This window comes from Elephas maximus, chromosome 6 (genome assembly GCF_024166365.1).
Source record: "Elephas maximus indicus isolate mEleMax1 chromosome 6, mEleMax1 primary haplotype, whole genome shotgun sequence".
Lineage (NCBI taxonomy): Eukaryota > Metazoa > Chordata > Mammalia > Proboscidea > Elephantidae > Elephas > Elephas maximus.
This window is the reverse complement of record NC_064824.1, coordinates 49,754,180-49,777,913: the sequence shown is the minus strand read 5'-3', so window position 1 is coordinate 49,777,913 and position 23,734 is coordinate 49,754,180. Positions and strand designations below refer to the sequence as shown.

The 23,734-nt window shown below is 39.8% G+C and overlaps 1 protein-coding gene across 1 annotated transcript in view; it reads right to left on the bottom strand.

The window, feature by feature from the left end:
• The window catches only part of FMNL2 (formin like 2), a 347,858-nt gene that overhangs the window by 100,560 nt on the left and 223,564 nt on the right, over positions 1-23,734 (bottom strand). Inside the window, 2 exon segments of the mRNA XM_049887240.1 lie at positions 10,949-11,025; positions 16,643-16,723. Coding sequence (XP_049743197.1) covers positions 10,949-11,025; positions 16,643-16,723 — 158 coding nt within the window.

Below are 23,734 nucleotides of genomic sequence, written 5' to 3'. Positions count from 1 at the left end.
TCAAGGAAACAACAATCAAAAAAGAGCACGGGTGGCAATACTAATTTCTGACAAAGCAGACTTCAAAGTTAAATCTGCCACAAAGGATAAGGAAGGACACTATATAATGATTAAAGGGACAATATACCAGGAGGATAATACCATATTAAATATTTATGCACCCAACAACAGGGCTTCAAGATACAAAAAACTCTGTAACAGCACTGAAAAGTGAGAAAGACAGCCCCACAATAATACTAGGAGACTTCAAAACACCACTTTCAGTGAAGACAGAACATCCAGAAAGAAGCTCAATAAAGACACGGAAGATCTAAATGCCACCATCAACCAACCTGACCTCATAGACATATACAGACCACTCCACCCAAAAGCAACCAAGTATACTTTCTTTTCCAACCCACATGGAACATTCTCTAGAATAGACCACATATTAGGTCATAAAGCAAGCCTTAACAGAATCCAAAACATCAAAATATTACAAAGCTTCTTCTCTAACCATAAAGCCATAAAACTAGAAGTCAATAACAGAAAAATCAGGGAAAAGAAATCCAACACAAGGAAACTGAACAACACTTTGCTCAAAAACAATTGGGTTATACAAGAAATTAAGGACGGAATAAAGAAATCCATAGAATCCAATGAGAATGAAAACACTTTCTATCAGGACCTTTCGGACACAGCGAAAACAGTGCTCAGAGGTCAACTTATAGCAATAAATGCACACTTCCAAAAAAGGAGAAATGGCCAAAATCAAAGAATTATCCCTACGGTTTGAACAAACGGAAAGAAAGCAACAAAAGAAACCATCAGGCACGAGTAGAAAGCAAATAATAAAAATTAGAGCAGAATTAAATGAAATAGAGAACAGAAAAACAACTGAAAGAGTTAACAAGACCAAAAGCTGGTTCTTTGAAAAGATTAACAAAATCGATAAACCACTGGCTAGACTGACAACAGAAAAACAGGAGAGGAAGCAAATAACGCAAATAAGAAATGAGACGGGTGATATTACAACAGACCCAACTGAAATTAGAAGAATCATATCAGATTACTATGAAAAATTGTACTCTAACAAATTTGAAAACCTAGAAGAAAGGGATGAATTCCTAGGAACACACTACCTACCTAAACTAACACAAACAGAGGTAAAACAACTAAATAGACCCATAACGAAAGAAGAGACTGAAAAGGTAATCAAAAAACTCCCAACAAAAAAAATCCCTGGCCTGGATGGCTTCACTGCAGAATTCTACCAAACTTTCAGAGAAGAGTTAACACCACTACTACTAAAGGTATTTCAGAGCCTAGAAAAGGATGGAATACTCCCAAACTTACTCTCTGAAGCCAGCGTATCCCTGATACAAAACCAGGTAAGACACTACAAAAAAAGAAAATTACAGACCTATATCCCTCATGAACTTAGATGCAAAAATCTTCAACAAAATTCTAGCCAATAGAATTCAACAACATATCAAAAAATAATTTACTGCAACCAACTGGGATTCATACCAGGTATGCAGGGATGGTTTAACATTAGAAAATCAATATAATCCATCATACAAAGAAAACAAAAGACAAGAACCACATCATCTTATCAAATTAATGCAGAAAAGGCATTTGGCGAAGTCCAACACCCATTCATGATTTAAAAAAAAAAAAAACTCTCAGCAAAGTAAGAATAGAAGGAAAATTCCTCAATATTATAAACGGCATTTATACAAAGCCAACAGCCAAAATCATCCTAAATGGAGAGAGACTGAAAGCATTCCCCTTGAGAATGGGAACTAGACAATGATGCCCATTATCACCACTCTTACTCAACATCGTGCTGGAGGTCCTAGCCAAGGTAAAGTCAACCTTAATCGTGTGGATGGAGTAAAGGTTTCAGGACCTTCATTTGCTGATGTGGCATGATGCAAAATGAGAAGAAACAGCTACAAACATCCATTAATAATCAGGATGTACGAAGTATGAATCTAGGAAAACTGGAAATCATCAAAATTGAAATGGAATGTATAAACATCAATATCCTAGGCATTAGTGAACTGAAATGGACTGGTATCGGCCATTTTGAATCAGACAATCATATAGCCTGCTATGCTGGGAATCATGACTTGAAGAGGAATGGTGTTGCACTCATCGTCAAAAAGAACATCTCAACATCTATGCTGAAGTACAACACTGTCAGTTATAGAATAATATCCATACACCTACAAGGAAGGACAGTTAATACGACTATTACTCAAATTTACACAGCAATCTGAAGATTTTTATCAGCTTCTGAGTCTGAAATTGATTAAACATGCAATCAGAATGTACTGATAATTACTGGTGATTGGAATGCAAAAGTCAGAAACAAAGAAGAAGGATCTGTAGTTGGAAAAAAATGGCCTTGGTGATAGAAAAAAATGCTGGAGATCAAATGATAGAATTTTGCAAAACCAAAGACTTCTTCATTGCAAATACCTTTTTAAACCAACATAAACGATGACTATACACATGGACCTCACCAGATGGAATATATAGGAATCAAATCGACTACATATGTGGAAAGAGATGATGGAAAAGCTCAATATCATCAGCCAGAACAAGGCCAGGGGCCGGCTCTAGAGCAGACCTTCGATTGCTCACATGAAAGTTCAAGCTGAAACTGAAGAAAGGACACAAGATAAACATAAATCCGTTGGATTCCTCTACACCAACGAAGAGAACGTGGAAGAGGAAATCACCAAATCAATACCATTTACAACAGCCCCTAAGAGGATAAAAATACTTAGGAATAAATCTAAGCGGAGACATAAAAGACCTTAACAACGAAAACTGTAAGATACTACTACAAGAAACCAAAAGAGGCCTACATAAATGGAAAAACATACCTTGCTCATGGATAGGAAGACTCAACATCGTAAAAAGGTCTATGTTATCTAAAGCAATCTATACATACAATGTGATCCCGATCCAAATACGAGTGACATTTTTTAATGAGATAAAGAAAACAAATCGCCAACTTCATGTGGAAGAGAAAGAAGCTCTGGATAAGTAAAGCATTACCGAAAGAGAAGAGGCCTCACAGTACCTGATTTTAGAAACTATTATACTGCCACAGTAGTCAAAACAGCCTGGTACTGCCACAACAACAGATACACAGGCCAATGGAACAGAATTGAGAATCCAGACATAAATTCATCCACATATGAGCTGCTGATATTTGACAAAGGCCCGAGTCTGTTAAACAGGGAAAAGGCAGTCTCTTTAACAAATGGTGCTGGCATAACTGGATATCCATCTGCAAAGAAAATGAAACAAGACCCATACCTCACACCATGCACAAAAACTAACACACAATGGATCAAAGACCTAAATATACAATCTAAAACGATAAAGATCATAGAAGAAAAAATAGGGACAATGCTAGGAGCCCTAATACATGGCATAAACAGTATATGAAACACTATTAACAATGCACAAACACCAGAACAGAAACCAGATAACTGGGAGCTCCTAACAGTACCTATGCTCATCCAAAGACTTCACCAAAAGCGTAAAAATATTACCTACAGATTGGGAAAGAGTTCTTAGCTATGACATTTCCAATCAGCATCTGGTCTCTAAAACCTACATGATACTGCAAAGCCTCAACTACAAAAAGACAAATAACCCAATTAAAAAATGGGCAAAGGATACGAGCAGGCACGTTATCAAAGAAGACACTCAGGCTGCTAACAGATACATGAGGAAATGCTCATGATTAGCTATTATTAGAGAAATGCAAATCAAAACAACAATGAGATTCCATCTCACCCTAACAAGGCTGGCATTAATCCAAAAAACACAAAATAATGAACGTTGGAGAGGTTGTGGAGAGACTGGGACACTTATACACTGCTGACAGGAATGTAATATGGTACAACCACTTTGGAAATCAATTTGGCACTTCCTTAAAAAACTAGAAATAAAACTACCATATGACCCAGCAATTCCACTCCTTGGAATATACCCTAAAGAAATAAGAGCTTTCACATGAACAGATAATATGCACACCCATGTTCACTGCAGTATTGTTTATAACAGCAAAAGGATGGAAGCAAACAAGGTGCGCTCATCAACAGATGAGTGGATAAATTATGGCATATTCATACAATGGAATACTACACAATGATTAAGAACAATGATGAAGCTGTGAAACATTTGATAACATGGAGAAATCTGGACGGCATTATGCTGAGTGAAAGTAAAACCAAAAAAAAAAACCCAAACTCAGTGCCGTTGAGTCGATTCCGACCCATAGCGACCCTATAGGAGAGTGAAAGTAGTCAATTGCAAAAGGACAAAAGTTGTATGGGCCTATTATTATTAGAACTGTAGATAAATACAGAAGAAAATATTCTTTGATGGTTATGAGGGTGGGGAGGGAGGGAAAGGGATATTCATTAACTAGATAGTAGACATAAATTTTTTTAGGTGAAGGGAAGGGCAACACACAACACAGGGATAGTAAGTACAACTGGACTAAACCAAAAGCAAAGAAGTTTCCTGAACATAACCAAACGCTTCGAAGGCCAGAGTAGCAGGGATGGGGGTCTGGGGACCATGGATTTAGGGGACATCTAGGTCAACTGGCATAACAAAATGTATTAAAAAAAAACGTTCTGCATCCCACTTTGGTGAGAGGCGTCTGGGGTCTTAAACACTAACAAGCGGTCATCTAAGATGCATAAATTGGTCTCTACCCACCTGGAGCAAAGGAGAATGAAGAACATATGGTAAAAATGAGCCCAAAAGACAGAAAAGGCCACACAAACCAGAAACTCCATCAGCCTGAGACCCAAAGAACTAGATGGTGCCTGGCTATCGCCGATCACTGCCCTGACAGGGAATACAACAGAGAATCCTTGATGGAGCAGGAGAACAGTAGGATGCAGATCTCAAATTCTGGTAAAAAGACCAGGCTTAATGATCTCACTGAGACCGGAGGGACAGTGATGATCATGGTCCCTGGACCCTTTGATACCCAACATTGGAACCATTACCGAAGCCAACTCTACGACAGGGATTGGCCTGGACTATAAGATGGACAATGATACTGGTAAGGAGTGACCTTCTTGGCTCAAGTAGACACTTAAGACTATGTGGGCAACTCCTGCCTGGTAGCGAGATGAGAAGGCAGAGGAGGACAGGAGTTGGCTGAATGGACATGGGGAATACAGGGTGGAAAGGAGGAATGTGCTGTCTCATTAAGAGGAGAAAAGCTAGGAGTACACAGCAAGGTATGTATAACTTTTTGTATGAGAGACTGACTTGAGTTGTAAACTTTCACCTAAAGCACAATAAATAGATTTTTAAAAAAGCTTGCAAGTAGTCATCTGAAGCATGATAACTGGTCTCTATTTGCCTGGAGCAACAGAAGAACATTTTGATCAAACATTCTATAGAAGAATCCTAATCAAAAGGGAGGAAATCCAAAACACAATTTCAAATTCTCATGGACTGCAGACTTTTGGGAGCCATGGAGGGTAGATAAACCCCTGAAACTATTGCCTGAGGTAATTTTTAAACTTTAAACCAAAAATATTCCCTATGTCTTCCTCAAAACAAACAGTAGTTTAGCTAGTAAGTAAAGAATGTCTTCCTTGAGCACTGTTCTCTTTTAAGATCTATCTACATGGGATCAAACTGACAACAGCAAGAAAAATTAGACAGGAACCTTAGAGGGCAGTGAGTTTATATTAACGGGGGAGGTACAACTTGGAAAAGGAGAATGAGAACAGGTACACAACTTAAAGAATGTAATCAATGTCACTGAATTTTATGTGTAGAAATTGTTGAATGATGTATGCTTTGCTGTGTATATTCTCAACAATAAAATGATTAAAAAAGTTCACTGACATTACTCGATATATTCAGAGCCACATTTCAACTATTTTTTAAAAAGGACCACTTGTTGAATCTTGGTATAATATCAGAATGTCCATAATTATCTGAAAAAACTAAAAATCCCTTTTTCCACAAGCATGTATGTGTAAGGCTAGATTTTCTTCACAGGTGTCAACCACAACAAGGCGAATGCAGACGTACATATCAGAGCACAGCTGCCTTCTTTTAACCAAACATTAAAGTGATCCTTAAAAATGTAAAATAATGATAATCTTGTCATTGTTTGCGTTTTTCATAAAATATATTATTTATATTAACATATAGGATATTATTGCTAATAAATTAATACATTTAAAATTTATCAGCTTTAATTTTTAATATGATAAACATTAATAGATGTAACCCACAAAAACACAAGCTTATTGGGGTGCTCAATAACTTAAGAATATAAAGGGTCCTGAGACCAAAAAGTTTGAGAACTGCTGGTTTAGATAAAGTCTTTAGATTTAGATAGGTAATACCTAAGATTAAATGTGGGGTCCTGGCAGTGCAGTGGTTAAGCATTTGGCTGCTAACCAAAAGGTCGGCAGTTTAAATCCACCAGCCACTCCTTGGAAACCCTACGGGACAGTTCTACTCTGTCCAACAGGGTCGCTATGAGTCAGAATCAACTCGATGGCAATGGGTTAAGATTAAATCCCAGTACGTGTAAGTGTGTGGACTTAATTAAGATACTTAATAGCTGACCTTCATCTATAAAACTGGGAGCAAGGGGAAGAGATAATACTAAAAAGATTTTTTAAGAAATAAAAGTGAGAGATAAGAAATAAATGAAATGATGCTTTTAAAATATCTAATACAATGCTTTTAAGGAGCCCTGGTGGTGCGAAAGAGTTTGGCTGCTAACCAAAAAGTTGGCACTTCAAAGCCACCCAGTGGCTCTGCAGGAGAAAGATGTGGTGATCTGCTCCCATAAAAATGACACCCTAGAAAACCCTCTATGCAGCGGTTCTCCTGTGTCACATGGGGTCACTGTCAGTTGAAAATCAATTCAGCAGCACCTAACAGCAACAATACAGGGCTTAATAAATGAGAAATTATGATCTTGATGATTTCCAGTAAGCGCCATCCAAGAATGAACCGGTGCCCCTGGGTGGTAGAAACAGTTTACACACTCAGCTGCCAACCAAAAGGTTGGAGGTTTGAGTCCACCTGTAGGCACCACAGAAGAAAGGTCTGGCAATCTACTTCTGAAAAATCGCCACTGAAAACCCTACAGAGCACAGTTCTACTCTGACACACATCAGGCCACCATGAGTCAGAATTGACTTGACAGCAACCGGTTTCTGGTTTTGGTTTAAGAATGAATTAATCATAGAGTAGCCTGATACACACACATACATGGCACTTATCTTAAAACCACCTTCATCATTCTTCTTCTTTTCTTTTAGACTGGCCCAGCCAGCACTGCTTCACAAAGAAGCCAGAAACTGCAGGACAGAAGACGTTCACTGAGTACTCAGTTCCTTCCTCCTCCCTCCATACCTCCTTCTTTCTTCCTTGGTAATTTGCCACATAACTCTTAAAATCTCATGTCCGTTCCCCTAACTCACCAGTGAGATAAAAGTAAAATGAGCACCCTTCAGAAACCCTGTGACCCTGTTCTCAGGATGAAAAAAATCATGTTCTATTATTATAGAAAGTTTTACTAAATAAATTATCGAAAAACAAAATAGCCTGCCCCTCAGTTCCACGGAATAAGGCCCCTAAATCTATCCAACTTACCACCATCACTGGAATCTCATCACCCTGATACCCAAAGCATCATGACATCTGCTATTCATCCCACCAGTTCAGCCTGTTCTAACAGCCCTTGGTTCATTTCAAGGGTATTTCGAGTAATTTCAAGAGCTTAGATAAGTCATAACCCAATTCTTCTCTATTATTATAGTTATTATTCTTAATTCAATCTGTCTCAAAGAAAATTGATTTTCTTTCTCAGAAGATTCCTCCATTTAGAGTTTTAAGCTTATACCAAAACTCAGAATAAACCTTTTGCTTGACAAAGCTGCAGCTTAGAATGTCAGCGCAGCCTTTAGACTTCTAACCTTGAAACTCAAGCGCGTACCAAGAATAACTTCTTCAGAACAAGCAGACTTTAAGTGTAATTTTTCCTTTTAGTTTCTGGAAGCCACAGTCTCCTAGGTTTCGGGGTAATTTTGGATAGAGAAGGTAACATTCTTTGCATGGAATTCTTTAGGGATATATAATATTGTTGAATTACCATTAGATATAATATTATTTTCAACAAGCACAACAAACAGCAGCTATCATTTATTGAGTAACCACTATGTATTAGACCCTACATTAGGTCTTTTATAAATTATCTTATTTAATCCTTAGAGTATTCATGCCAGGTATGAATTATTATTAGTTAACTAGGTCACATGGTTAGTAAGCTCAAAGAGGTTATGTAATTAACAAGGGTCATGGCGAAAATGTGAACCAGGTTTTTTTTCCATTAGGCAAATGGCAAAGCAATCTATGAATTTTATTTACATAGCACCTTGCATTCCAACAATCCCTCATCACGGTAATTCAATATTTTCATCATTAGTGAGTAATTCTTCAGATTTCCCAATCAAATCAGGTCAAGGCAGTTTAGTTTCCATAATGAAGAGTCTAATTCAGGTTTAGGTTTCCCTCTAGGAAGACAGACCAGGTAGATCAAAACCCTGGTGTGCAGTTTCATTCCATATAAGTTTAGAGCAGTAATTGGTTGCATACAGCCATCCAATTCAACTCCATGAATTTTTCCGCCGCTAAAGTCAAAGGTTTCAGAGATTCTCACATAGGTGGTAGATAAAGGAAATCTTCAGCTGGTAAAGATGAAAGAAGTGTTTAAGAATGCCTACAGTATTCTAAACAACAAACCACTCCAATTGCTTGCAGACTGCACTGGCTTCAAACCAAACAGGGCTCTTCTATTCAGCCGACTTTGTATTAGAAATGATGGTCTTGCCTTGGTATTTGATGGTCAATTTCACATTGTTTCAGCACTGCTTAAAGAAATGCCTTTTGACAATTTATAGAAATCCTGGCTGCAACTCACTACACCATTTTCAGTCAACGAGAAGTGCCAATAGCACAGGGTTGGGCTCTACCAGATGGAATCTAGTTCCTGATCCACATATATTAGAAAGTATTTCAATTTCCTAAGTTTGGATGCCCAACTGCATTAAATCACCACCACCTTCACCCCCAACAGACAAGCCTCATTGCTTTGATCCCAGAGTCCTGATTAACTTATTTCCTTTTATGGAGGGTGGGGGCGGGGAGGGGGAAGGTACCAAGATAAGCTAAAAAGACAAAGAACATAGCATTTTGAGCCAAAGCACCTGGCTCTAGAGCTCAAAACTTTATCCAAGTCCCTTGCCTTCCCTAGTTCTTAACTCTTTTATCTGTAAAATAAGGAATTAGGTAATCTTTAAATTCTCTCCCAGTTCTAAAATCATGATTCTATGACCCACTGTTCTACACAGTACATGTTCTGAGACAGAACATTCGTTCTCAAAGGGAAAAATATGACAGGTTCTCCTTTACGAAATGGGTATTCTCAGTCAAGCTCCATCACGTATAAATTACACTTGCATTTCTGCAATTTAAAAAAAAACAAAAAACTCATCCTTAGGGCAGAACTAAGGTTACCAAATAGGGTAGGTACCTGATATTTGTGGAGTCTCTGGGTGGCCCAAATGGTTAAGTGCTAAACTACTGGTCAAAAGGTTAGCAGTTCAAACCCATCCAGAAGTGCCTTGGAAGATAGGCCTAGCGATCTGCTTTTGAAAGATCCCAGCCTTGAAAACTCTATGCAGCAGTTCTACTCTGCATACATGGGGTCTCCTAAAGTAGGAATTGACTGATAGCAACTAACACTACCACTGCCACCTGATACTTGATCTGGTGTTCATTCAACATCACCATTCCGCCTTAGAGACAAACCATCTTATTTTAAGGTGCTGTACAATTATGCCACCCCAATAATAAGAGGGAATGCGATGAGGCTGTACTTGCTTGAGGCAAATCAATCCATGTTGTTGTATGAGAGAAGCTCTCAGAAATAGTGCAGTGACTCCCCAAGTTTATCTTCCCTAAGTAGATTTATACTTTATGGTCCTAAATTTCTGAGATATACGAAGCAGAGACTGAGCGCAATGACAGGGGTCAGGTTGACAGCACTCCAGCGTCTGTCCCTTTCTGGCCCATGTTGTTGTCGTATGCTGTCAAGTTGATTCAAATGCATAGCGACACTATAATGTCAGAGTAGAACTGTCCCACAGGTTTTCCTAGGCTGTAATTTTTATGGGAAAGGAGCCCTGGTGGCACAGTGGTTAAGCACTCAGCTAACTAAAAGATCAGTAGTTCGAACCCATAAGCCCCTCCATGGAAGTAAAGATGTGGCAATCTGCTTACATAAAGATTTATAGCCTTGGAAACCCTATGGAGCATTCTACTCTGTCCTATAGGATCACTATGAGTCAGAATCAACTTGATGTCAGCAGGTTTGGAATCTTTATGGGAGCAGATCCAGGTCTTTTCTCCTGCAGAGTGGCTGGTGGGTTTGAACTGTCAACCTTTCAGTTAGCAGCAGAGCCCTTAACCGTTGTACCACCAGGCCTCTAATGCCAGGAATTGAGGAAAGTAGCCTCAGCTAATCAGCTTGGAGAGCAACAGTGAAAGCTTACAGATGTACCAGGATCTCAGTCTATATCTACTTGCTGAAGGTTTCTGATTTTCACATGAGACTAGGCAATTATCAAGAACTGCCCATATTCACTGCACCCAAGCAAAGAGTTATATAGCTGTTACGAATACTCCAAATCAAGAATTATCTTTCCTGATCTACTGATTCTTATACAGTGAATAATTCAGGCTCTAACAAAAGTTACCAGCCATCTCAACAACAGTTTTTTAACTAATAATGAATAAAGAAGTTTAATTCTTTTAATACGATTTGCTCACTTTGTAACGTTTCCAAAAGCCTTAGAGCTAAGGTATTAAAGGGTACACTTACCCAATGTGATTGGTTCTTAAAGAAATTTCCAGCTCTCTCAGCACTTGTGTAGATTCTTGAACACGCCGCCTGAATTTCTGTAATTCAAGAAAACATATTCTCACAAAACATATTTTACCAACTTTTTATAATTACAGCTTAATTATAACAAGTTTAACACATGAAAATTAATTTTGCTTCAAAGGTACACTCTCTCATATTTCTTTGGCAAAGCACACATTTTCTCAACATAAATATCAGCTTATGAGATATGACTAGAAGAATTACTTATTTCACATAGTAAGTCCATTTGAGTAAGATTACTGTTTCCTACCCCATATATGCAAGAACATTCACCAACATACCTATGTGTCAGGGTTACCAAGGCCACCCCAGGTTTGAAGATGCATTTAGGAGGACTCAGCATATAGTTATACTCACAGCCGTAATTTATTACACTGAAGGGACACAAAATAGAATCACGAAAGGGAAAAGGTACATGGAGTAAAGTCTACAGGAAACCAGGCACAAGCTTCCAAGAGTCCTCTCCCAGTGGAGTCACACAAAACAAACTTAATTCCCCCAGCAGCAAATTGTGACAGCGAATGTGAAATGTTTGTACCAGGGAAGGTCATTAGAGACTAAGTGCCCAAGATTTTTATTGGGGGCTGGTCACATAGGCACCCACTGCCAGGAGCATACCAAAACCCCAGACTCCCCGAAGGAAGCAAGTGTGGACTATAAACTGTATCATTTGTGCAAACAGCTTAGGCACACTGAGACATTTTTATCAGGGAATGGTGAGAAAAGTAGCGAAATCGAAGTTCCCAGCTGCCAGCCAAAGACCAATCTAGTAGGCAAGCCTTTCTAAGCATAGCTGTCTCAGGCCTGCTATGTTAACTCTTTTCCACACAACCTAACATGTTCCAAAAATACACATCACAGTTACCTCTGCCCCTTAGTTCTCCCTTGGAAGTTTCTGGAATGCCTTTCCTCACCCCCTTACCTATCAAAATCCCACCTATCCTCCCAGCTGTCCCTCAGGTCTTCTTTCTTCACCGAATTCTTTGATAATAAATACCTTCACCTCTCTATCTTCTGGACTCCATATAATCTCTAAGATACCAAAAGGTTGCATTTCACATCAGTTCTTTTGGAACTCATCTTTCTGCAGAAACATTTATTTGCATGGCTAAAGTCTCAGACCACACTGGAAGAAGGAAATTTGATGTGCAATGCCTTCTAAGAAGAGTTCTATGCTATTTGTGCTACAGACCCAAACCACGTTTATGCTACACTGTTTACAGAAAGGGCTTTTGAGAACTCTGACTCAAGATGTCGGTACCCATCTCCTGCTGCTGCCACAACTGCGGCGGGAACAGAGAGTAATCCAGCTCCAAGTCTCTGATAATGACTCCCATGGCTTGGGAGGAGAGCTTCCAAGGGCAAGAAGGAGGGAGGCTGAGAATAAGGATTCTAGACAATGGGGTAGGGAAAGCCAGGACACAGGGTAGGACCTGATACCCCAGTGAAGACCTGGAATGCTCCATTCAGCATGGACAGGCTCCTGTGACCTTGTTTCCTCTTCTGAAAGTCCCTTATTTCTCTACCAGCTGCTTCTCATCAGGGCCTTGAGGAAGGAAAGTCTCTGTTTCCCCCCAACTCTCACTCCTAAAGACCTTCTAACGTTTTTAGAATCTAGACATAGAGGGATATACCAAAGAAAAATTATCCCTGATGAGATGACAAAAAGAAGGCACTCCCCTCTTTTGTCAAGAAAGGCCTAAGAAAAGGCAGAGTCATCTATAGTTTGGAGGGACATCCAAGCCCAGAGCCCCCTGGGTACTAAGGACACTCACTATAGTACTTCGGATAAAGAGGAGTAGTGCAGGGTAAATGGCTAACAGGTCTTCCCCGTTGCCTCTTTCCTTGGAAATGAAAATTAGGAATGGAATACAAAGGAGTGAATGAGAACAGTTCCACAGCACAGATATGGAAGGGAAGAGAAGGAAAACAATATTTTTCTCTGCCATTTACTAAAAAAAAAGATAAGACCTGTGGCTACACAGCTGAAGCAGCTATTCCCAGCTGTGCTGGCTGCTCTAAAGTGGCCATTCCCATGTCAGAGTCATGAGTCTGGGGCTGTTACGAACTGAACTGTGTCCCTCAAAAAGATACACTGAAGTCCTAATCTTAGGTCCCTGTGAACCTGACTTTGTTTGGAAACAGGGTCTCTGAAGAGGTCATACTAGAGTAAGGTAGGTCCTGATCCTGTGTGACTACTGCCCTTATCAAAGAGGAGAAGAGGCACAGACAAAAGAACAGAGAAGAGATGGCTGTGTTATAATGGAAGCAGAGACTGGAGTCATGCTGCCACAAGCCAACGAATACCTGTTGCAACCAGAAGCTGGGAGATACAATAAAGGATCATCTTTCCTTAGAGCCTTCATGGAGCTACTGGCCCTACAGACACCTTGAATTCAGCATTCTACCTTCTAGAACTGTAAGACAATATATTTGTTGTCTTAAGCCACCCACTCTGTGGGACTTTGTCACAGTAGCCTCAGGAAACTAACAGAGGCTACCTCCACACTTGGCCTTTGAAAACTCTTCCACGTTCTGAGCTACTCAGTCCTGTCTCAATTCACTGAGTTCTGCCCTGTTCGCTGTTGGTCTTTGCCTTTGCTGGTCCCCTAACTCTGCCTTATGCTTCCCAGGGCAAGGCTGTCCCTCAGATATATTGTCAGCCACAAGGGCACCCAGAGTGGCACTGAGGACGTAACAGAGTATAAAAAAGGTCCTGCTGAAGGACTAAGAGATGCATATCACAACAAAATAACTAAAGCAGAACTCCATGCAGCCAACATTTACTTATGTAACTGCATGATAACTGAAGTAAAACTAAATCCCTGCCCCACCCCATGATACTATCTCTGATACTCAACAATCTTCAGCTGGATTCTGGACTAGAGGAAAGAAAGGCTCGTTATCTATGTCTCTAACACATAAATAATGAGTGCTAATAATCTGAACTTCTGCAATGTAATCCGGGACTCTTTAAAACACTTCAAAGAGAAATCGCGTGTTTGTGGGGACCAGCAGAAAGGAACCAGGTAGGATTCATTAGCAGTTCATACCATCCTCACTTTCCTGCCCATTAAAAAGGGGCCCCAGGGATGAGCCCATGGAGGCAGCTGAGCCCAGCAGATCCATACAACAGGTTTCGTTTTACAACGGCAGCAGCAGAGGACCAGACTCCTTTCTTTATGGTCTGTAGCCTTTTCCATGCCAGACATGAGCACATCCCTCAATGCACAGACTAACAGCCCCTGACACTCAGTGAGGAGGCTGCTTTGGCATGTTCTGGTCACAGAGATAACTAATTTAGGCTATTCCTTCCCTGCCCTAGAGGGTTTCATTTTATAACTATTTAGAAGAAAATCTAAATAGAATATGCTTAAGAAACTTCCTTAAAGAGAGAGCAAATTAAGCGTCTTTTATTCAGTTCAAATAAAAGATTGATGAACAAAGTATTCGAGAACTCCAAAGGCAGTTAAAGAAAGAATGCCCAGGCTAGACTGTCTGGCTAAAATTTAAAGCCCTGATTTGAAATCTCTTTTTTTTTTTTCCCCCTCCAGCCAAAATACAGCTGAGGATCTTAAACTCATTTTAGCTGCAAGCCATGCCTTATTCCAAACAAAATCTCCTTTTTTCCAGACTCTAAGCCTTACAATTATGTTGGTGGAACAGACTGTGTCCTACTGCCAGCTCCTGACAGAAATCTTACTAAATCAGGGATGGGTGATTCAACATCCATTTTACTTCTTTCTGCACTGAATGATTTATCTTGAAAGATGAGGCACAAACCAAACAAGGCCATTCAGGTGAACACACACGGTCCAGAGCAGTCATTTCAGAAGGAAGGTCAACCCACTCGGCCATCTTTTGTCATAGCTCTTGTTGTTGGTGAGGGAGTAAAATGCTTTCTGAGAAGCTTTTTGGTTGCTGCTTTTTTGTTTGTTTCATTTTCTTTGCCTTAAACCAGAAATAGCTGATCCAAAGAAGAAGTGGAACTCTGCCAGGAAGAAGTCCACATCTTTATACTTACGGGGCTTAAGGCCTGGAGTCTAAGAAGCGTTCTCTCGTAGTTTACATTTTTCCTCCTTTCTCTTCAGAATTTGAAAAATGTTGAGCCAGTTGTTTTGGAATGGAATGTATTTCGTTCAAGGGACCAGTGGGAGACTAAACTGAGATTTCAGTCTTGTGTACAAACATCAGCATTTCCGCCATCCTCAACTGGGAGGGGAAGTAACGTGCCCGATGCTGGTGTCTGAGCTAGCCAGCCCGCAGGCTTACAAGTTTGAGAGTTTCTGAAAATATTCCTAAATACAGTCTTGCTGCCCCTATGCGTACAAGTGTGTCCTCCTTTAACCCTCTCTCATCTGATACATTTGAAGCTGATGCCTCCTTAGGGAAGGAGATTCCCTAATAGGAATTACTAAGCAGTTGTCTCATCATATATGTGCCATGTTGTTGGGGGAAAAATATTACAGTACTTCAACAGACACATTGTTAGATGACAAGACTATGTCATGTTCAAGTCACATCCAGCGTGGAGCTCACTGTGAAAGTCTGCAGTTGATTTTCATTATCACTGCTAGATCTTAGACCCTCTTGTCTACGTGCTAACCATAGAGCAAAGGGCCAGGACATTTCCAAAGGAAATAAGAACCGTTCTCTTTTGCTTGACTTTTTTTCGGAGAAGATGATAGATCGTGAAGGAAAAGGAGAAGATTTAAAAAAGGAAAAAGGGGGGGAAAAAAAGACAAGGGCTCTGAAAACTGGCTAACCAGGAAAAGCATGCCTTTCTCTTTTCATGAGTCTCACACTGAAAACAACAGAGAGAATGTAGCTCATATTTTCACTGCAGCCTTGAAAGCAGGAGTTGTGAAAGGTCAACAAAAAACAAGTGCTATCTGGTGACAAGCCTGGTGATGAGCCTCCTTTCCCATCCTGAGCAAGGACGGCGCTGCCCTGAACCATCCCTGGACAGATCAGGGCTGCAGGGCTGTGCCAGGCTACATGGTTTACCACGAGGCATCGGTTTAAACCAATTGTGTGGCTATACAAAGCAGGGCTTGTTTATAAAATTAGAGAAGCAGATGAGAATGGATCAGCTCTTCTCTCCTTACCTTCTTGGGGCCAGGGGCAGGGTTGGGGTGGGGGGAACTGCTAAAAGCATCAACACAGGATGTGAGCGCACAGCTGGGATGACAAAGCCCCAGTGATTTTTTCAAGGTCTCTGGAAATGCACCAAGCCATGAAAGACAAGCATTCCCTTTGCAAAGCCTGCTTTTCCAGGGGCCTAAACACCTCTGGTTGCTATGAGTCAGTATCGAATCCACAGCAATGGGTCTAGTTTTTTGGTTGGGAAACACCTCTGGAAGGGACTCTCAGCCCTGTGTAACTGGAAATGGCACTGACTCAATAACCATCGGAGGTATGAGACGCCCTTTGTAGGGAAACACATTCAAACGTATCCCTGCGTGAGGAGGATGGCATTTTTGTCTCCTTATGTTGTCAGTCTCCAAAGATGGTTTTCCTGGAGGCTCTGGCAGAGGCTGTCACGCAGAGGAAGGAAGGCCTTCCAATGCAAGAGGACTCTGCCTGCAAAGGACAAAGTGACAACAAAGAGTGAAAACAAATCCATCTTACCTTCCTGGTTACAGCTGGATCCAGATAGCCTTTGAGCTTCTGAATGTATGTATGGGGAGGGTTCTTCACCTGGAATCGTTCCTGCAGGGAGCACAAAGTAAAGAGTGTGAAAGCTGTGAAGGTGCAACACAGCCATGCACATTCAAACAAATACTGCATGTCCATAGCCCAAATGCATCCACAGTACACACATGGCCCCACAAATGATCACTGAGGTACTACTAGTGGTGCTGAATCTTTATAGGGGAGATTAAGATCCTCACTTCACATAGGAGATAACTGAGGCTCAGGGACATTCAGTACTTCCCTAAGGTAACAGGGGTACAAGTAGATTTGAGCCCATTTCTGCCCACCTCCAGAGTCTGCAGGGCTTTCTCTATAAAGCACTGCAGTTCTCATTCTACAAATGATGTTTTGCCCAACCTATTTCAGGACCTCTTTTAGCAAGTCTTCAGTCTGCTACATATTCTTTTACGTATCTTCGGTACTGGCAAATCTTTCTCTTTTGAGTATTTTATCATTGAAAATAGCCTTAAGCTGTTCTGAGCCAAAGACTCCACTCAACTTCGATAAAATTAATTTGTTGCAAAATGAGTAGTGAATATATTAAGTGACAAAAACGTAGGAGTGTACGTGTATCTGTGTGTGCACATACATGTATGTGTTACTATTAATGGATTCCTGAGGCAGTTCCAAAAGTATTTCGAGCAATGGCACAGTCATTGGAAAAAACACATAATATATATAACATATATTCAGAGGTGGTATTTAAATGTAGGCGTGCGGTAGGGCTCGAGAATTTGCATTTCTAACAACTTTCGCGCTGATGCTGCTGAGAGAGGGACCACACTTTCAGAAACTCATATACATGTGTGCCAGGTTTTATAGACCAAAATGACCAAAGCAAGATAGGCAGCAGTAAAATACTAGGTAAAAACCAAATGCCCACAAAGTATAGAACGGATAGGTACTTGCATTATAGTCACACAATGATATACTACGTAACAGTGAAAATGAACATACTACACCTTGTGCTCCTTTATGGACAGATCCTAGAAACCTGATGTTCAGCAAAAAAAAGGAACACATTATTTCATAATACAGAGTTCAAAAACAGGCAGGACTATAATGTTTAGGATGTATAAACCAAACAAATCCAACGTCAAGAGGTTGATTCCGACTCTCAGCGATCCTATAGGACAGAGTAGAGCTGCCCCATAGAGTTTCCAAGGAGCAGCTGGTGGATTCAAGCTGCCTTTTGGTTAGCAGCTGAACTCTTAATCACTGTACCACCAAGACTCCTTAGGGTGTACACTTGGATGATAAAACTACACATATACGCACAGTTTACATACACACACACACACACACGAACCAGACCCCTGGGTGGTACAAATGGTCTGTACTCGACTACTAACCTAAAAGATGGCAACTTAAACCTACCCAGTGGTGCCATGGTACAAAGGCCTGGCAATCTGCTTCTGTAAAGATTACAACCAAGAAAACACTATGGGGTCATTCTACTCTGTAACATATATAACAAACGCACCCACTCACACACATATATATAAACACAGCCAGAATGTTTTATACATACAAAAAAAAAACGCTGCCGTCGAGTTGATACCGACTCATAGGGACCCTATAGGACAGAGTAGAACTGCCCCATGGAGTTCCCAAGAAGCGCCTGGAGGATTTGAACTACCGACCTCTTGGTTAGCAGCCGTAGCACTTAACCACTACATATATATATGCATGTATGTATGTGTGTATGCGCATGTGTGTGTATGTATATGTATATATGTGTGTGTGTGTGTGTGTATGTATGTGGAAACCCTGTAGTGGTTAAGTGCTACGGCTGCTAAACAAAAGGTCGACAGCTCGAATCCACCAGGCACTCCTCGGAAATTCTATGGGGCAGTTCTACTCTGTCCTACAGAGTCGCTATGAGTTGGAATCAACTTGATAGCAACATGTTTGGTTTGTTTTTTTTTGGTATGTGTGTACGCATACATGGAGCCCTGGTGGCACTAGGGTTAAGTGCTTGGCTGCTAACTAAAAGGTTGGTGGTTTGAATCCAGCAGCTCCCCAGGAGAAAAGACCTGACAATCTGCTCCAGTAAAGATCACAGCCCAGAAAACCCTATGGGACAGTTCTACTGTGTCACATGGGGTCACTGTGAGCTAAAAATCGACCTGACAGCACTCGACAACAACATGTGTGTGTGTGTTTGTCTCTGTATATATATATATATATATATGTGTGTGTGTGTGTGTGTGTACATGTTATTTTTTAAGCAAATGATTAGCATAAAAGTCAGGGTGGAGGTTTGAATTGGGGGAAGGGCAGTAATCATGATGGGAAATACAGAGTGCCCCCAAGAGCCTGGCAGTGTTCTATTTCTTGACCTGAGTAGTATGTAGTTAATCAGGTGATCGTTTTATACTTAATCATATTATAAATTGGCTTCAAGACCTTTTATGTATACATGTTATATACGTTACACACAAAAAATTTTAAGTTAGGAAGAATGAAGAAAACCAAAGGCACAAGGGAATCATCAGTCCAAGAGACTAATGGACCACAACTACCACAGCCTCCACCAAACTTGAGTCCAGCACGGTGCCTGGCTACCACCACTGACTGCTCTGACAGGGATCACAATAGAGGGTCCAGACAGGGCTTGAGAAAAATGTAGAACAAAATTTTAACTCACCAAAAAAAAAAAAAAGACCAGACTTAACTGGTCTGACAGACTGGAAACACCCTGAGAATATGGTCCCTAGCCACCCTTTCAGCTCAGTAATGAAGTCACTCCTGAGGTTCACCCTTCAACCAAAGATTAGACAAGCCCATAATAAAATGAGACTAAATGGGCACACCAGCCCAGGGCAAGGATGAGAAGGCAGGAGGGGACAGGAAAGCTGGTAATGGGAAACCGAAGGTCAAAAAGCAAAGAGTGCTGATGTCTGTCATGAGGCAGGCAACAAATATCACAAAACGACACATACGTTAACTGTTTAATGAGAAGCTAGTTTGCTCTGCAAGCCTTCATCTAAAGTACAATTAAAAAAAAAAAAATCTTAAGCTAAAAAGCTCTAAAAGGAAAAACAAAGATTCTCTATGGAATCAGGATATTCTTATCAAGTTCTTTTCTATCTACAGCCAAAACATGTTATCCTAGTAATTAATTCTTTTTAATCTGCTAATTGTTTTCTCCACAATGGAATTTTTCGGTATTTCACAACTACTGACTATTGGCCAGTGTGTTTAAGCATTTGTTGACACATATAAACTTATATTTCTCCAACACAGGGAACCACAACATTCTTCCTGGTGCACTCAAGTTCTGTTCACTTACAGATTTAGAAATACAAAAGAGCATCTTACTATTACGGAAAAGATCGTATTATTACCAAAAATATATATTTTATTTTTATTACTTTAAAACAGAGGAAGTTCTTTGCAGTGAGACACGCATCAATATTTCTCTTTAGATACATAAGTGATCGGGGTGAATTTTCAGTACATAAATTATATCTCAATAAAGTTATTAAAAATGGTCACCATATTGTTGCTAATCGTTCTTCCAAATTTCTATCCTGAGAGCAGTTTCAAATTTGATTCACAAGTATTCAACAGCTCCAGGGCCATCACTGTGTCTATGTATAAAATCCTATTTTTTTAATCACCACTTCTCCATAGGATCAGAGAGGATTCCTACTGCCATGGAGCTGTAGCAATAGCCCAGTTGAGGACTAAAATAATTGCACAAAGCTCTGAAAAATGAACTGATAAGCTACCTAGAAACTAGTCATTATTTCCAACCTTATGTATGGCAACAGTTGATATCAGAGAGATATTAGAATACAAGTAAAATTTATACTTCTAAATAATAGTTCCAAATATCCAAATTCTTAAAAATCCTATAATCACTTTATGACCAGTGACAACTCAAACTGTGCTCCCCTCTGCTATAGTACACATCACCCTCCTCTAAATATGAGGTCCCTAACTCACAAAGCTCACCAAGCGCAAGGAACAGTAACTGTCGCTAGCTAATGCATGATTTGCTTGAGACCTGTAATCTGAACCTATGGACAGTTGCTGAGAGGCTTCTAATCTTTTGTTCTTTTTAGGCAATGACCTCACAAGAGAAAAACTTACTTATTCCTTTAAAATAACAAAAACTAGCCAAGTAGTAAATGGAACACATTGACCTTCTCTCAATCAGTGAATCCCAGTTATGACAGTCAATAAATGCAGCTTTCTCTGTTCCCTACTTGACAGTGTAACAGCATGGTAACTCAGAAGGACTTCCTTAAATACACACATATTTACTGGCCCTGTGGATTGGATTTTTTTTTTTTTTAGGATTTGAAATTATGGACAAGATCTAAATTTAATAAACTTGCAATTTTTCAAATGTGCTTACCCTTTGCTGTTGTGTCTCCTCAATTCTTTGAGTAATTTACTAATTGTATTTCCAACAAAGAGAAAGTGAAGAAACCTGAACCCTTAAAACACAGTAGGCCCACACCGCAGCTACGTCTTGGAAAACTTGGCCTACATCCAGCAGTCCAAATAAAATCATTTTGGAAAAAGAACACGAAGTCCCAATTACTTTTCTAAAACTTGAGGTTTTTTTGTCTAATCTCAAATGAAGCTACTGTTTGAGTTATAAAACCAGCACCCGACTCACCAAACCTTTTATTTTTGTCTTCTATGTGACTACTTGGGCAATAGAAACATTTTGGGGAATACTTTGGACATTTTAGCATCTTACTAAAACACATTTATTTTTAAAGGTTTTGGGTGGATTATAAGCATCATATTTGTTACAGATTGAACTGTGTCCCCCCAAAATGTGTATCAACTTGGCTAGGCCATGATTCCCAGTATTGTGTAGTTGTCCACCATTTTATCATCTGATGTGATTATCCTATATGTTGTAAATCCCAACCTCTACGATGTTAATGAGACAGGATTAGAGGCAGTTATGTTAATGAAGCTGGATGCAATCTACAGGATTAGTTTGTATCTTGAGTCAATAAAAGAGAGAAGGAAGAAGAGAGACATGGGGATCTCATACCATTGAGAAAGAAGCACTGGGAGCAGAGCACATCTTTGGACGCGGGGTCCCTGTGCTGAGAAGCTCCTACACCAGGGGAGGATTGATGACAAGGACCTTCCCCCAGAACCAACAGATAAAGTATTGCCTGGAAGCTGGCGCCCTGCATTCGGACTTCTAGTCTCCTAGACTGTGAGAGAATAAATTCCTCTTTGTTAAAGCCATCCACTTGTGGTATTTCTGTTAGAGAAGTACTAGATAACTAAGACAATATTCATTTAATAAACATTTTCCTTTAACTATCAGAATTTTAGACTTTGCACTGAAACGTAAAATTGCCTTTGGCTGGCACAATTTTCCATCAGCCTCGCTTCCACACGGTATTTTTTCAACGACTATCAACTTGCTCAACCCTATTGATATGAGTAGCTTAATTAAGTTTTCAACTTAAATTACATTATATACAAATATTCTTACAGATTAAAAAAAATTTTTTAATCATGGTCATTTGTCAGCATGAATTGTTGGGCCATTTGAAAGAGTTCAATATACAAATGTCCTTCAAATGTCTAATTGAGTGGTATCACCACCACTATGACCTCCTGTCATTTGTTTGTTTGTGCCATCAAACTTTCTTCATAAAATGTTTCAGGATAGGAAACACCAATTTCCTGGGGGTTTTAATTGTTTCCCATAAATATTCAAAGAAAAATCTCAAAGCCATGAACATTCAAGTACACTAGACCCTACAAAAGGGGCCCTGGTGGCACAAATTGTTAAGCTCTTGGCTGCTAACCGAAAGGTTGGCAGTTCAAACCCATCCAGTGGCTCCACAAGAGGAAGACCTGGCAATCTGCTTCAGTAACAATTACACCCTAAAGAACCCTATGGGACAGGCCTACACTGTGGGATGAGGTCGCTATGAGTTGAAATGGACTCACTAGCACTCAACAACAACAGATCCTACAAACTGCACTGAGAGGGACGTGGAAGGGAAGACGGGGAAACAAATCTTAGGTACACAGGATCAATAACTTTGTCTTGTTTGCAAAATATTTTACTTTAATAATTTAGGGTGTTAGAAATTCAATTTCTACTCAGTACATCTCTCTGGTTATAAACAGAAAATTTCTTCACTGCAAAAAGTGACTTCATTCATGCAAGCCTAGGAATGTAATTACCTTTTCATCTGGGGCAATGCTTTTTGTGTCTCGAAGATTATTAATTTACCTTTTAATGACACTTTACAGCTTACCATGTTCTTCAGACCACTCAGTTCATTCAAAACTTCCTTCTATCTGGCAGGTAGGTACTATTTCTGCTTTATTGGTGGTGGAGTTGGAGCCCCGGGATTAAATCACTTGCCTAAAATCATATATCTCTATAACTAGCAGATTAAGGATTCAAATTCAGGTTTTAGGGTTCTCTGACCCTTGGTTTTTTGGGGTTATTTCTTTGTTTGTTTGTTTGTTTTCACTACACTTATAAATGTGCCCATCTTGAATTTAACAGAGTACATGTTTTTAAAAGGGTGAAAACATGTTCTATTTATCTTTGAGTCCTAGTACGCACAAACTAGTATGTTATGTATCCATATTCAAAAAAATTACATAGTATTTATGTTCAAAAAATTAAACTTCTTTTAAATGCCATATATAAGTCACCTTCCTCATAAATTAAGGGTAATTTTTTAAAGTTTAAAAGTACATAAGGAGATGTAAACACCCTATACAGACATACACCGGGTGGGTTCAGCGCCAGATGTAAGTCAGACAAACTTAGGGTACTCCATGTTATAGTTAAAGTGCATTTGCTGACAAGCCTGTGTTGTGTCTCTATGGCTCTGAAACCATTTAATACCTTTCATAATTATGCATTCCTCATTAACACACTTCACTAAGGCTTATGCTTCCCTGTCACCAGGAAGGTTAGAGAACCTACACAGAAGTCTGGCCTGCGGATATGAAAATGACAAAGCATCTACTGGACTCAATGATTAAAGTTCGAGTCTACTGCATCCT